Here is a 15,966-nt window from a genome sequence, read left to right on the forward strand (position 1 = left end):
GGGTCAGTAATAAAAAATGGGAATAACAATACACTTGTAGCCTTACAGAGCATTTGTTTTTTTAGACTGGGTCAGTGACCCCAAATTAGGGAAAAGAGACGATAGATGTTTGTGCAATAAAGTAAAGAGATATTTTACCGCTGTCTGGAGTCCTGTTGAGTGCGTGCCAAACTGCTGATTTCCAAGTCTTGGGGTCAGTGACCCCTATTTGAAAGCTGAAAAGAGTTAGTAGAAAAAGGCAAATAATTAAAAAAAATATACTAAAAATGAAAAAAAAGGCCAATTTTAACAGTTGTTACACACCCAGTCATCTAATTTTAAGCTTGGCCAATACGGCTTCTCAATACAGAAAATCTTCTGTTGGAGGAATCAGCCTCACTTTTCCTTAATATTTTTTCTATTTTAAACAGGAATTTATTCATAATGAATTTTTGATACTGGACTTTTGGCACAATTCATCAACTTTAATTCATTTTAATTGGATGGCACTGAACTATCTACCTATAAATGTGGTTTAACTAATTCATTCAATACATGAAACGCTAAATTAATTGTACATAGATGAATTTATATTAATTGATTTTTCATCATATGAACTACTTAAATTCATGAGGTATAGATGAACTTAAACTAATTTGGTGTTCATTTATAATTTCATATTAAATGTATTAAGTGGTATATTAGATTGATCTATTTCCATATTGGGTAAAGGTGATTAGCAGAAATGATATGGTTTAAATAAAATTTAGTGGATTTTTTAAAGCATCTACTGAGTGCATTGTGAGACTCTTTTTTTATATATACAATTTTAAAAGTTGCTTAGACTTAGCCATTCTATAACATATTAAAGGTGAACCACCCTTTCCCCTATAGGCTAAAAATGTAGTAAAAGGCTCAAAGTTTGCTCAAGTATAATAACCCATATCAAACAATAAGAAATTGGCTTTACAGGTGACCAGTAAATGCTACCTGCTCATTGGCTCTTGTAGGTAATTTGACATTTAAAGGGCACCAATCATAACTAAAATCATTTCCTAAATAAATACACTATGTGAAAGTTCAAGAAATCTGATTTTTAAAACAGTTAGAATTGTTTGTATAATGTAAATGATCAGCTCACTATACCTTCTGCAAGATCTCCCCTATCTCCCCTGCAGTTCTAGCTGAGGCAGGCATCTTGGATTTCACTGGCTCCTCCTACCTATATCTAGGTAGCTCTGAAATCTCGCACATGCTCAGTTGAAATTCCTTGCTTGCTTATCAACCCTTCTAAACTATTTTCAAATCAACCAAACCTCAGTGTTAGCTGTCGTTCAGTAGTGCTGCCACCTGCTGGAAGTTAGTGTGTGCCCTTCATTTGCATAATGACATCACCAGCAGGGGACAAGATAGGGAAATCTCCTGATACTTCTAGTGGAGGAGTTTACTAAAACAAGGCATTCTGGGTAGAATACTCAAAGCAGTGTTACAATCTGAGCATGCTCCTGAAATTTGCATATTAGAGTCTCTATTATAGTCACAGTATGGCCTCCCTCAGTGAAAGAACCCATTTGACAAAGTAAGGGATTTTTTTAAAACCTGCAGTTTTTTTCAAAAAACTATATATGTAGTTTGTTTATGTTGTACTGGTCAGATTGTTAATATGTGTTTGATTTTGGCTGTGATAGGTGCCCTTTAACAAACTTTCCACCTTATATAATCCCAGAATAGTTTTAGACTCAAAAGTGTTTAATTAAGCCATGATGAAGGAGTGGGTGATACCTTTTTAACAAAGTTATTGCATTCACTGAAACATACTCAACACCTTGCAGTGAGCAATAATGCACCGCTCCTGCCTGCTCCGATGAATTACGAACAAGATGCAAAGTACAGAGTCCACACATGCAAGTGTCCCCTGAACTCCTGCCTTGAGCGACTGGTAAATCCAGGGTCCTCAGCTGGGAACTCTGACTCTTCTATTGTATACACTGAAAAAAAGAACTGACTCTGTTACAATCATATTGATACCTTTACCATGTGCTTGGTTGTCACGGGTTACTGCCCAGGTGCAACTTTGCCTTTGTCTTTCTAGATGACCCCCAGAACTGACTCCCCTTCCCTGCTGCCCTCAGCAGCCAATCACATTAGGCGTCACCAGTAGCATAGCCACTCTCTCTTGAGAGACCCTTGTGTTTCATCATCTACTTATAAATTGCTCAGCAATGCAGGCTGCATCCAAACAAAGATATTTGTGATAATATGGGTAAACGATATGACTGTCCATTAAATCATTATTCATTAGCTAAACAGCTGCAGATTTGCTAAACTCTCTCTTCTCTGTCTGCTCCCCCCTCCTATTTAACTTGATATATGTTGACAATTAAAGATGAACAGACTTTGCCCATTGTCAGTAGAATATTTCCCATTTATGTTTATTCCCATGTTCTACTAATCTCCCTGCCATTCCTGCATTGGGCTAAGGTTTCCAACTCACCCGGGTTCCTTGATTAAATGCAGATGTGGCCCATATTTATGTGACATTTTTTCCATCAGTCCTGTCATTGACGGCATGAAAATTGCTGGGGCCTTTTAAAAGTGAACTAAAGTTTTGTGATGTTATCATGTAAGACACAGTACAGTAACATGCAGACAGGGCTGAGGCTTTAATGGTTAATGGTTCCAGTATTTTCAACGAGTGTTTATAGCACTTTGTAACATGATGTAGTTAGAAGCTGAAAATAAAAAAGTAGAAAAGTGCTGCAGCTACATGGACTATATCACTGGAGTGACAAAGACTTCTCCTCAAATATCCCCACTCTTAAGGTTCTCCTTATTTCTTTTCTCTTTTGCCTTTTATACACCTTCTCTGTTCTGCCATTATCCTCATTTCTATTGTTTCTGAAGGTGGTTAAACTGGGATCTTATTAACTATAAAGCTATGTAGTTGCTAGTCAAGATGATGGCAGTGGATGTGGTCAAGCCAAGCTGTGTAAGAACCATGCACAACTCAGTTAATTTCCCTAGCCTTTATGGACAATATAAACAAGGGCAAAGTGCTGTGTTCATCAACAAAAGGCATCTTACGGGGCATTTATGATTGCACCCACAAGTGTGGTTGCTCTAAAATGGACACAGTGTAGAGGGCATATTAACACAATACATTCATGCATTCAAACATGTTCCTGCACTTCCAGGAGAATCCATCGCATCTCTTCTGATGAATATTGTCAGCCGTACCTATTGATGCTGGGTAACCCTCTCCCTGAACCTGGCAGATGCTCTAGGGTTCCCAAAGTGGGTTGCCTCAATAAACACACCAAGCTTATGTCCAATGAATTAGATCCAAATGATGTTTTGAAGAGAAGAAAGAGGAAAAGCATCACTTTTATTATTAACACAATGGTAACATATATTTACTCATATGTCTTTGCATTTTGCAAGTCAAGCATTCAAGAAAGTCTCCAGCTCAAACTGAAACAGGCTGACCAAAGAATGGATTATTTCAGGGGTCAGGAAAAAGCAGACAAGAAGAAAGACCACTTAGAACCATAGCCATTCCATCTTAGAAATTAAAACAAATTTGTTTTGAATTAATTGAGAATATAATTACAAGGGCTCAGAAGATAACAAGACATATGAAGTGTGTAATGAAGCTTGCTGTATTTCTCCTATGTCTGTGGACAGCATTCATGTCCTTTAAGTATATGTGTAGAACATATCATGAACTTCCTCTGCAGCTGCTATGTTTCCTCCCTAGGCCAAATTGCAAGAAATTAGGTTATTTTCTTGATGAAACATCCCAGAACATATGGGAATGATGGAAATGATGACGCTTGCATCTGTATAAGAACTGTACTCCTACATACATGCCTAAGAAATATGCATAGCAGAAACATTTCTTAATTTAACAACTATATTCTGAATCAAGAGTTTAAAATGCAACAAACTACCCTTATTGCTCATTATACAGTGCTGTTTCCCCTCAAGTTTGTTGGATTTGTGGTCAGAACCCTTGGAGATCAAGGGCCCTACAAAAGGGCTCTAATATACATGTCAGGTTAAGAGATAACTACCTAAACTACCACAATTCAAGACCATCTCTGTGGACATTTCTTTACCCACTGAGCGTTGGTAGATGGTATTGGTAGAACATCACAGCAAAGCCACCTAAATCCTAGACCTTTTCTGTGCCCATTTCTTTTCCTCCCATTCCACTTGGTGTTGGTATAGGGGTCCTTTCAGGGACATTTGCACCAAAAATAGGGTGGTTGGGCGGTAAGTTCCTTAGAATCATGGTACTGGAGATGCAGTGTTCTACAGAACCTCACAGTACACCCATTTCTCTAGGGGACCCTTTATTTTTTTGATTTCCACACCAAAGTGAGAAGGGTATGGGGTCAATTGTAGCAATAGGGGGACTCAGTCACCAATACAATAGTGAAAATAAAGTAATTTCAGAATAAACATTTTCAAATTCAAAAAAATAAATTGTAAGTGTTGAATCATAATAACATCAGTGGTATTGAGACATTCTTGAGCAATTCTTCTTGGGAAAGGGGTTTATGTCACAAAATTACAGCTTTTACCAGAAGACATTTTATTACATTCCCTGCAGTTTGGCACAAAATGAAAAGTGTGCAATCTGGTGGTGGAAAAGCTGTTTAATACTTTGAGGATTTGCTAAACATATAAAATAAGCAATAATATGGGCAAAATTATAATTCTACACATAGCACATTTATTTTCCTATCTTGCCCCATCGTTTATTTATTTATGGAAGTTTTCAGTCGGTGACGTAAAGGCACCACGGCCACTTTGCACACAATAAAATAACATCCTTTTTATTTTATCGTTGGTCCTTCATACAAATAGTACATCATCACGTTAGATGTTTTGACATCTTTATTATCAGTGATGAACGTTACCCACAGGTCCCTCAAGGATATACTTTTGTTTTTCCTTTTAACAGAGACTTTCAAAATCACCTTGAGCCATGAAGCAAAATAGCCATTCTTTATATAGATTGTTGGAAAGCCAACATCACCTCTTCTGGACAAGGAAGCAGCTTCCATTTGCCAAGAATTTCTTGGAACAAAGAGCTAAGGAATAGCATATAGCTGAATGCATTGTATGTAGCTTTTATGATTGCCTTAAAATAGCAGCAGAGATGATTCTTGCCCAGCCAGTGAAAGTGCAGCATTGTGCACAAAGGATATAGCTTATGTCTAAATTTAGGGGGTTATTTATTAATGTCTGATTTCTTCTGGTTAGACTTTTAAAGGAGAAAAAAACTTTTTTGTAGGAAAAAAAACTAAAAACTTTTGTGATTTATTAAACTCCGATGGTGTTAAAAGTCTGAATAAAAAAGTACTCCAACTCAGACCTGCCGAGTTCATGTAGAAGTCAATGGCAGATGTCCCGTTGATATCTTGATCTGCGCTGGGTTTCGCTTAATAATCCGAAGTTTTCGTGGTTTTCGTATGCCAAAACCAAAAAAGTCAGAGTTTTCAGGCATCCAATCCGAATAAGTTGCTGTTTTTGATGACAAATCCGAAAAACGAGTATGATTCAGATTTTTTTTCACTATTTTATTGTGTTTTTTTCACAGACAAGTCTGTGCGGATTTGGTCGGAGTTGTTTTCAGAATTTTTCGAATTTTGAAATATAACCCGCTATATGTTATTTGCAATTAAATACGGTTTATTTTATTGATGCTTATTGCCACAGCTATTACCACTAAAAACTGTAAAAGATGTTGAGGTCACATATCCTTAGCAAACTGTAAAATATTTAGTTACTTCGAGGTTGCAGATTTTTTTTGAAGATTTTTTTCGCATGTTAACTCACATTCATAGTAAACAAAGATTTTCATATTCGGATTCTTTTTGTGTTTTTATTTGTTTCTATTCCAATCTTTTTATAAATAAGTAGAGAATTTATAAGAGTATATAGCGAAGTATAGCCTCAAATATTACTTTGGCTGAGGCCACCAAGGGTCCTAAACTAGATTTCATTAGCAGCGTTCCCATGATGCATCCTTGAGAACTTTCTACCCAGAATATTAAAATAGATGCATTTAGATGTGTGTGTGTGTGGTTGCAGATGTATTTTACATTTATTTCAAGTGGAGAAATGCCACAGTGAAAATAAATGGCAGAGAAAGCCAATGCTCCAAACCTTCTGTTAGATACATCATCAGCCGATGGAAACGTCCTCCCAGACACCTACGATTGAATAGAGCTAAAGGCTAAAAATAGGAGAAGCTAATTTTTCTGTCATCAGAAGTGTTTCTCTGCTGAACCCCGGGCTGTACTGAAACCTCCCTCCTGCAAAGGAATTCTAATACTAAAACATTTTTATACTAATCCAGTAATAAGTAACACTGATGCTTTAGAGAAAGAACCCTAACATCGGAACCAAAAACTGAAAAACAAATGTGCTGACCCGGCTTGGTGTTTCGGGTGATAGAGCAGTGGCTATTGTTTTAGAAACACCACACAATTTAACTCCATGATGTCTGCAGCCTCTTCTGGTCAAGCATATGTATAATATAATGGGCCAGATTCAATTCAGTGATAAAAAGATTTATCACATTTAGGGACCTGTTTATTAAACCTCAAATTTTTCTGATTGAGTTTTAATGGAGAAAAACTCAAATTTGTAGAGAAAAGAAATTCAAGTTTTTGAGGATTTATTATACTCCAAAGCTGCTAAAAAATCTGAAAATACTCCAGCTAAAACCTGTCGAACTCCTGTAAAAGTCAATGGCAGATCGTCCCTTTTACGATTGGAAGATTTTTTTGCCTTAATGATGTTCAAAAATTTTGGGCTGTTTCACATTGGTCTATTTGATAGTCTGAAAAATTTGAGGTTTTTGGGTGACAATTCTAAAAAGTCGAACTTTTGCATGATTTTGTTGATACCAGGGCCAGATATCAGTGTCGGACGCCCCTAGGCCGCGCGGTCCTATCGATAGGCCACGCAGTCCTAGCACCGGCCCGTGTGGTCCTAGCCAGGGGCGATCCTACCCAATTTGCCGCCCCGCCTCCCCACGGCACTCACCTTCAACGCCAGACGGGGGTCGGGGGGGTCCACGTTGCTTGTGCAGAGATCGCAATTCTCATGTGGGAAGAGGGGGTCTGGCTGGTCGGGGGCCCATGAGGGTCGGGGCCCACCAGGTTTTTGTCCTGCCGAGTCAGTCCGACACTGCTACAGTCTGTTAAGTCTTGCCTGGTCTATATGATGCTGGTCTTCTTATAATCTCATGCCACTTAACCCATATACACGAATGGTCAAACAAATGGAGGATCACATGTATCTATACTCTCCAGTGTTTCTTCTACAGATTCATGGCATATGTACTGTTTCAATCTTGATAAAGGGTCCAAGAGGCCCAAAATATTATGTATGCCATGAAGCTATAATAAAGTAGAAACGTTGGAGAGATGATATTTGTCCAGTCCTCTACTTGATTGAAGTAGAGTGACCTTGCTACACTCTTCCTATTGGCCTCCCATTATACATAAGGCAAAAACAGCAACACTGAACAGAGGGAGATCTGTCATTATCCATTTCATTAGGGCAAGCCTGGTTAGTTACTAGTTCTCACAGTTTGTAGCTCTTGAGCAGAGAAAAAAGGTTTGGAAGTGCCATTCTTTAATCAAATTGACTGGAGACAATTTGTGCCCATAAAACTATCTTATAGGAACTATGTCTATGTGTACCATGTTGAGCTTTTACCATCAGTGTTATTTCACCTAGCATTCCTGAGCCATAGATGCAACTGCAATGAGGTGCAAAATGCAACCCCAGGCACAATGGAGACCTGTACTTAACATCTGCATTTGACTAGCCATTAAGTCCAGGGTTCTTTTAAAAATAACCAACATATAGCACACAAATAGAATAACGGGATACACCATGGCCTTGAACAGTGGGTAAAAACGGCAGTGTGCGTAATGACACTGGAAAAACCAAGCATCTGAATGTACATGGTGCTACTTATTTAAGCAGTTCTGTACAGCAAAACAATACATTGATAGAATGAAGGGCCATTACAATAATGCATACAAATGGTTACAGACAACCCAAAGATCCCTCTAAAGACCAGCAACATCTTGCTGCAGATGGTGTATCTGTACATGGTTCTACAATTTAATGCAAGTTACACAAAGAACATCTGGCAGGGTGATGAGAAAGAAGTCCTTTCTGCACTCACGCCACAAACAGAGTCGCTTGTTGTATACAAAAGCTCATTTAGACAAGCCACAGTCATTTTGGAACAAAGTGCTTTGGACTGATGAGACAAAAATGTCGTTATTTGGTCATAACAAAAAGCACTTTGCATGGTGGAAGAAGAACACCACATTCCAAGAAAAACACCTGCTACCTACTGTCAAATTTGGTGGAGGTTCCATCATGCTGTGGGGCTGTGTGATTAGTTCAGGGACTGGGCCCTTGTTAAAGTCGAGGGTCGGATGAATTCAATCCAATATCAACAAATTCTTCAGGATAATGTTCAAGCATCAGTCACAAAGCTGAAGTCATGCAGGGGTTAAACATTCCAACAAGACAATGACCCTAAACACATTTCAAAATCTACAAAGGAATTTCTTCAGAGGGAGAAGTACAATATTCTGGAATGCCCGTCACAGTCCCCCGACTTGAATTTCATGGAAAATCTTTGGGATGATTTGAAGCAAGCTGTCCATGCTCGGCAGCCATCAAATTTAACTGAACTGGAGAGATTTTGTATGGTCAAAAATACCACCATCCAGAATCCAGACGCTCATCAAAGGCTATAAGAGGAGTCTAGAGGCTGTTACATTTGCAAAAGGAGGCTCAACTAAGCATTGATGTAATATCTCTGTTGGGGTGCCCAAATTTATGCACTTGTCTAATTTTGTTATGATGCATATTTTCTGTTAATCCAATAAACTTTATGTCACTGCTGAAATACTACTGTTTCCATAAGGCATCTTATATATTAAAAGGAAGTTGCTACTTTGAAAGCTCAGCCAATGATAAACACAACTCCAAAGAATTAAGAGGGGTTCCCAAACTTTTAATATGACTGTATCTATCTATAATATATCTATCATCTATCTATTATACAGTATATCTATCATACACCATATATCTGTTTATCTATTATCTATCTATCTATATACAACACAGAGAGGTGCATCCCAAACATTGTAAAAAAAACAGCTGCCCAGGTACAAGAAAAATGAAAATTAGGGGTCTTTGCAAATTGATAAAAAATATTTATTCTACCATATCATTAGTCCATACCTTTGATTAAATATATGATAAACGGATTATTAAATACATTTTTAGATAGATAGATGATCGATAGATGATAGATAGATAGATAGATAGATAGATAGATAGATAGATGCTCACAAATTGCAATTGCTCTAATATTTCAAGTTTTCATTTCTAGTTTGTTTATGTGTACTGTATTTCATGTTTCAGGCTGGCAGAAAAGCAATGCTGCATTTCCTACATCAGAGAAAATACATGTATTGCGGGAATGATTGCAGCCAAAGAAGATGGAATATGTTTGCCTGCAGAGAATGATATCTGTGAAAGATCTTATTTTAAGGTAGGCCTGTGACATGTGTGCTCTTGTCTAGCCTAGCTGCTTCTCCACTGAACTTGCAGGTTCAGTTTTGCCTAAGCAACCATTATCTCAGTTATTCTTAGCATGGAACCTCTGTATATCACAATTGTCTTTAGCTGTCTGGCATCATTGGGGGCTTGGCCAGCAAGACATTGGTCAGGTAGGTAATACTTGTGAAACAGCAGCAGCAAGAATAGCCACTAGTGAGATACTGTAATAACCGCAGCTTTACCATAAAGTGAGTGTATGTATGCCAACACAAGTATAACCCTGCCTGAAACAGAGTTTGGATGAATAATCCAAAACCAGTCTCTTCTCACCTTGTTACAATACCGACAGCATCAGGTTTCCCCTTCATCCTTTTTGTGCCAGCCAAAGGGATCAGTGAAGAGTCCCTTTCTATCCAATGTCCTGCAACTCATGTTTTTGTCTTCCATGCTTCAGTGCTCACCAGTCTGCAGTAAATTCCCAGCGCAGGAGATTAATACCACATGTGGAATGGACTAATAAAAATCAGAACAATTTATTGACATTTTTTTCTTAAATTAAGCTAAACTGATGAAACCCTAGTGGTCTGGTCTTCATCTTTTACTAATGAGTAGATGAGAATTTATTCAAGTACATATCATTTGGGATCATATGGTCTCTAACTACATGTGTGGCATGCTTTTAACGTTCTATAACTAGACTATAATACTCTATCACTATCAAACAAGTGATTGGAGATCTGATAACCTGCCAGAACAACATGCTTCAGATTGCTCACTCTTAGGGCAGAGACACACGGGCAGATTTGGGGAGATTAGTCGCCCGTCAACAAATCTCCTCTTCTTTGGGGAGATTAGTCGACACGAAGAAGAGGAGATTTGACGCCGGGCGACTAATCTCCCCGAATCTGCCCGCGTGTCTCTGCCCTTAGATCTGTCTGAAGGGCAGCCAACTCCATAGCTTAGGAACCACTGCCTTAAGTGCTACCCCTCCACCCAGTGTCAGACTGGCCCACCGGGATACCAGGAAAAGTCCCAGTGGGCCCAGGTGTCAGTGGGCCCTCATGCTACTTAATATTTGGCCTATTTCATGGTCATTCCCTATTTTTATGAGAACAAAGTGGCTAAATAGATGGAATAACAGGTTACAGTATTATAGTTTGTAAAGAAAAGAGACTAGGAGAATAGAGGTTGAGTGAGGAGAGGAAGAATAATAGTACTAAGAGTGGGTCCCTGGTCTAAGATTAATTGGTGGGCCCCTGGTCAAAGGTTTTTGGGTGGGCCCCTGGTGTTCCAGTCCGATACTGCCTCCACCCAAGTGGACGACAGTTCTACAAAGACAGGTAACACTGGTATATATTATAATAATTTAAAGATGAATTTAAAGACTCTACCCATCTCCTGTCTCTGTACGTCACTGCAGAGGGGCAGTAGGACACGAGAGCTACTTGTGTTCCTTGTTGGTTCTAAATACCAGAGGCCTAACATATCTGAGTGAGAATTAAAAGCCTGTATGCCTGCTCCTAAATTTTTTTGTCATGATTTTACAATGCAGCTGTGCTGTGACTGCTGTTCGTGGGGACTGAAGGTGAAGAAGGAGGGCAGCTCTTGTGAATCCAACCTCAATTTGGGCTATCCCTGCAATCACATGATGATCTTGTGCTGCAATGGGGAAGAGCAGCTCATCCTGCCAGATCCTAAAGTCCCCTCTAAACCTGAGCTCTTGGTTTTGCCTGAGGCAGGTAAGTCCTGGTATTAGCTTGCAGCTCATGTATGTTTAGGGTATTACACTACTTAAGGCAACATATAGAGTTTTTAACTGTGTAGAAAACATATGCATCTGCATTCATCAGTCACATGTATTTATCAGTTTTCTTGTGCGTGAAGCTTGTTTCAGCATTGTTGAGAATTCTGTAAACGGACTGATAATATTTCCATTCAAACCCAGGCTGATGTGTTCCTTGGTTTGAATCAATGTCAGGACCTATGAGCTCCCAAACTTAACACTGACTCCCATCATCAAAAATGTCTTCTTTTTTTGTTGGCTTTAAAGTCTGAGCCATAGAAACTGACCTGGGCTGTCTTCTGATATGAAATATTGTATAGTCAAACCAAAATGAGTTCCTTCCAGATGGTTATTTCCAAATTACTTTGGTATCTATTTATCTATCTATCTATCAATCTATCATCTATCTATCTTTCTTTCTTTCTATCTATCTATCATCTATCAATCTATATATCTATCATCATGTATCATATATCTATCTATCATCTATCGTAATAATCAAAAAGAAATTATTTAACCAGCACACAGGTATTGTTTTTTTGTTTGTCCGTGTGCACCATGTCTAAGCTTTCTATCTATCATCTATCTATATATTGATCATTATCTATCTATCATCTATCTATCTATCTATCATCTATCTATCATCTATCTATCTATCTATCTATCTATCTATCTATCTATCTATCTATCTATCTATATATTGATCATTATCTATCTATAATCTATCTATCTATTTATCATCTATCTATCATCTATCTATCATCTATCTTTCTATCTATCATCATCTATCATCTATCTTTCTAAATATCTATCATCATCTATCTAGCATCTATCTATATATCTAGCTATCTTTATTTCCTTCTTTCTATCATCTATCTATATCTATCTTTCTATCTATCATCTATCTAGCATCTATCATCTATCTATATTTCTTTCTATCTATCATCTATCATCTGTCTATCATCTATCTATCTTTCTATCTATCATCTATCGATCTATATATTTATCATCTATCTATCTATCTATCTATCTATCTATCTATCTATCTATCTATCTATCTATCTATCATCTACCGTATCTATATATCTATCATCATCTATCATCTATCTAGCATAAATCATCTATCTATCTATCTATCTATCTATCTATCTATCTATCTATATATCTATCTTTCTTTCTATCATCTATCTTTCTTTCTTGTTTCTTTCTATGTATCATCTATCTATCATCTATCTATCTATCTATCTATCATCTATCTATCATCTATCTATCTATCTATCTATCTATCTATCTATCTATCTATCTATCGATCTATCTATCATCTATCTTTCTATCTATCATCATCTATCATCTATCTTTCTAAATATCTATCATCATCTATCTAGCATCTATCATCTATCTATATATCTAGCTATCTTTATTTCCTTCTTTCTATCATCTATCTATATCTATCTTTCTATCTATCATCTATCTAGCATCTATCATCTATCTATATTTCTTTCTATCTATCATCTATCTATCATCTGTCTATCATCTATCTATCTTTCTATCTATCATCTATCGATCTATATATTTATCATCATCTATCTATCTATCTATCTATCATCTACCGTATCTATATATCTATCATCATCTATCATCTATCTAGCATAAATCATCTATCTATCTATATATCTATCTTTCTTTCTATCATCTATCTTTCTTTCTTGTTTCTTTCTATGTATCATCTATCTATCTATCTATCTATCTATCTATCTATCTATCTATCTATCTATCTATCTATCTATCTATCTATCTATCTATCTAGAATCTATCTATCTATCTATCTCTCTATCTATCTATCTATCATCTATCTATCATCTATCTATCTTTCTATCTATTTATCATCTATCATCCATCTATAAACAGTTTTGTATCATGCTTTAATTGCAGATATTGATGAATGTGTTCTAAACACACACACATGTGTCCAAGGAGAGCGCTGTGTTAACACTGTTGGGTCGTTTATGTGTATCCAAGAGGAAAGATGTGAGACTGGGTTTGCAGTTGTGAATGGAGTGTGCACAGGTATGTGTTTAGAACAAATACATTCATTGTTTGTGGGGGCCTCTTCCCTGCCCTGTTCATCCACCAACATAAATAGTCTGCATCGAAGAAATAGAGGCAGAACAGGTATGAGATATATTATTTCGGAAACCTGTTATCCAGAAAGCTCCAGTAGACTCCAAATACTCCAAATTCTTAAGAAGGATTTCCTTTTTCTCTGTAATAAATAAAACAGTGCCATGTACTTGATCCAAACTAAGATATAATTAATTCTTATTGGAAGCAAAACCAGCCTATTGGGTTGATTTAAAGTTTACATGATTTTCTAGTAGACTTAAGTATCATGGAAAGATCCCTAATCTGGAAAACCTCAGGACCTGAGCATTCTGGATAACAGATCCCATACCTATAGGTTGCAATTGGTTGCTGTTAAACTTATTAAAGGTTCAAGGTTTGGAATTCAGCCGGGATTCAGCCTTTTTTGGCCAAACCAAATTCAAATCCTTAAAATCCTGTGACTTTTTACTGTGCAGCGGTAGGTCTTTTTAACTCTTATATATCCCAATATGCACATGGAAATTAGGGTTCTGATTTGGTTCACTATTCAACTGAATCCTTCATGAAGAATTCTGGGTTTGTCTGAATACCAAAATAGTAGATATGGAACATCCCTAAAAAAAGTAAAATCGAGAGAAAAAGGTATAACATTTACTTAAAATAAAACAGACCAACAACACAGTGAAATGCATTTAAGCTGAAGTTATGTAAAAATGGTTATTATGTATTAAAATGAATGCTCCGGTAAAGTAACCCATAACAACCAGTCTGCTTTATGAAATATCTGATTGATTTGTAGACCTGGAGCAAACATGGTGCCTGTTATTATACAACTTCTTATCATTATACACAAATGAACCTGCTGTATATTTATGTTGTATCTGCTCGTTTTCCAGATATTAATGAATGTGTTACAAATAGACACACGTGTGCCACCGGGGAGCGCTGTGTTAACACCGTTGGCTCATTCATTTGTATCCAAGAAAGGAGATGTGATAGTGGATACACACCAGTAGATGGAATTTGTACAGGTATGTGGCTACATCAGTCCTGCAATTACCACCCCATTCAGGATTCCACACCATCAGATACACTTGCGTATGATTTCAAAGTAGAGACAGAAGACTCAGTCATGCTTGGGGCAACTAATAGAATTACATGGAGCATGTCTGGTTGCAAGTACCTTTAATGAGTAGTCAGGGGCGATTCAGGGGCTGAGGGAGGGTGCAAGGAGGGAGCAAGGTTCTCATCTTGCCTCATGGCAGGAGCAGCCCTGTAAGAAGTCTCAATAAGAGCAACAGTTGTGTTCATTTTAGCATGACCACTAGTTTCATGACAAAAATCATGAAACTGTGGAAAAATTTGCAACATTTTGTCAAATGCATTGGATTTAATGGGTGTTTTTTCATCTGTCATTGGAATTCAATGACCGTATTTCCAGCGTTTTTTCCCCAGTGCAAAACAAAGATGCATTAAGGAAGCCTAATAATGCAATGTTTTCATTTTTTTTCCTATTGGCATTTCTTCTTGAGTTTTATTCATGTTTTTCCTGTGCAAAACGTTGCAAACTTCTAGCATGATTCATGTAGACTGTCATCACCTTTCTAAACATTCGCTCATTCCACATTTGTGGCTGAATTTGTAAATGACCCAAAGAATGTTATAGGGCCACATTCTTTCCCTGATTTGTGTCTAGGGTTTTATAAATCTGTTATCTGTAATGTTTGGGGCCTGGGGTTGTTTTTGGATTCAAAGTATTAACAGATTTTTTAAGAACAGGCCAGTATCACTTAAAATAAATAAATGTATATATACACACAGGTATGGATCTCATTATCCAGTGGGCCATCTCCCATAGACTTAATAATTAAACAATATAGGTATGGGACCCATTTTCCAGAATGCTCAGGACCTGGGGTTTTCCGGATAAGGGATCTTTCCTTTATTTGGATCTTCATACCTTAAGTCTACTAAAAAATTATTTAAATATTAAGTAAACCCAATAGGCTGGTTTTGCTTCCAATAAGGATTATTTATACCTTAGTTTGGATCAAGTTTGGATCAAGATCGAACGATCGAAGGATTATTCGTTCGATCGAACGATTAAATCCTTCGAATCGAACGATTCGAAGGATTTTAATACAACGATCGAAGGAATATCCTTCGCTCAAAAAATCACAGGCAAGCCTATGGGGACCTTCCCCATAGGCTAACATTGACTTCGGTAGCTTTTAGCTGCCGAAGTAGGGGGTCGAAGTTTTTCTTAAAGAGACAGTACTTTGACTATCGAATGGTCGAATAGTCGAGCGATTTTTAGTTCGATTCGAAGTCGAACTAGTAGTCGAAGGTCGAAGTAGCCCATTCGATGGTCGAAGTAGCCCAAAAAACACTTCGAAATTCGAAGTTTTTTTAATTCGAATCCTTCACTCGAGCTTTGTAAATCTGCCCCTAGATGTCTGCATGATTTTATAGTAGATTTTAGGTAT

The 15,966-nt window shown here is 37.3% G+C and overlaps 1 protein-coding gene across 1 annotated transcript in view; it reads left to right on the forward strand.

Annotated features, from left to right (window-relative positions):
* The window catches only part of LOC108715035 (fibulin-2), a 72,322-nt gene that overhangs the window by 35,511 nt on the left and 20,845 nt on the right, over positions 1-15,966 (forward strand). Inside the window, exons 4-7 of the mRNA XM_041561700.1 lie at positions 9,457-9,586; positions 11,147-11,333; positions 13,310-13,444; positions 14,377-14,511. Coding sequence (XP_041417634.1) covers positions 9,457-9,586; positions 11,147-11,333; positions 13,310-13,444; positions 14,377-14,511 — 587 coding nt within the window. The remainder of the gene's footprint in view (positions 1-9,456; positions 9,587-11,146; positions 11,334-13,309; positions 13,445-14,376; positions 14,512-15,966) is intronic.

The sequence above is a fragment of the Xenopus laevis genome, chromosome 4S (genome assembly GCF_017654675.1).
Source record: "Xenopus laevis strain J_2021 chromosome 4S, Xenopus_laevis_v10.1, whole genome shotgun sequence".
NCBI lineage: Eukaryota > Metazoa > Chordata > Amphibia > Anura > Pipidae > Xenopus > Xenopus laevis.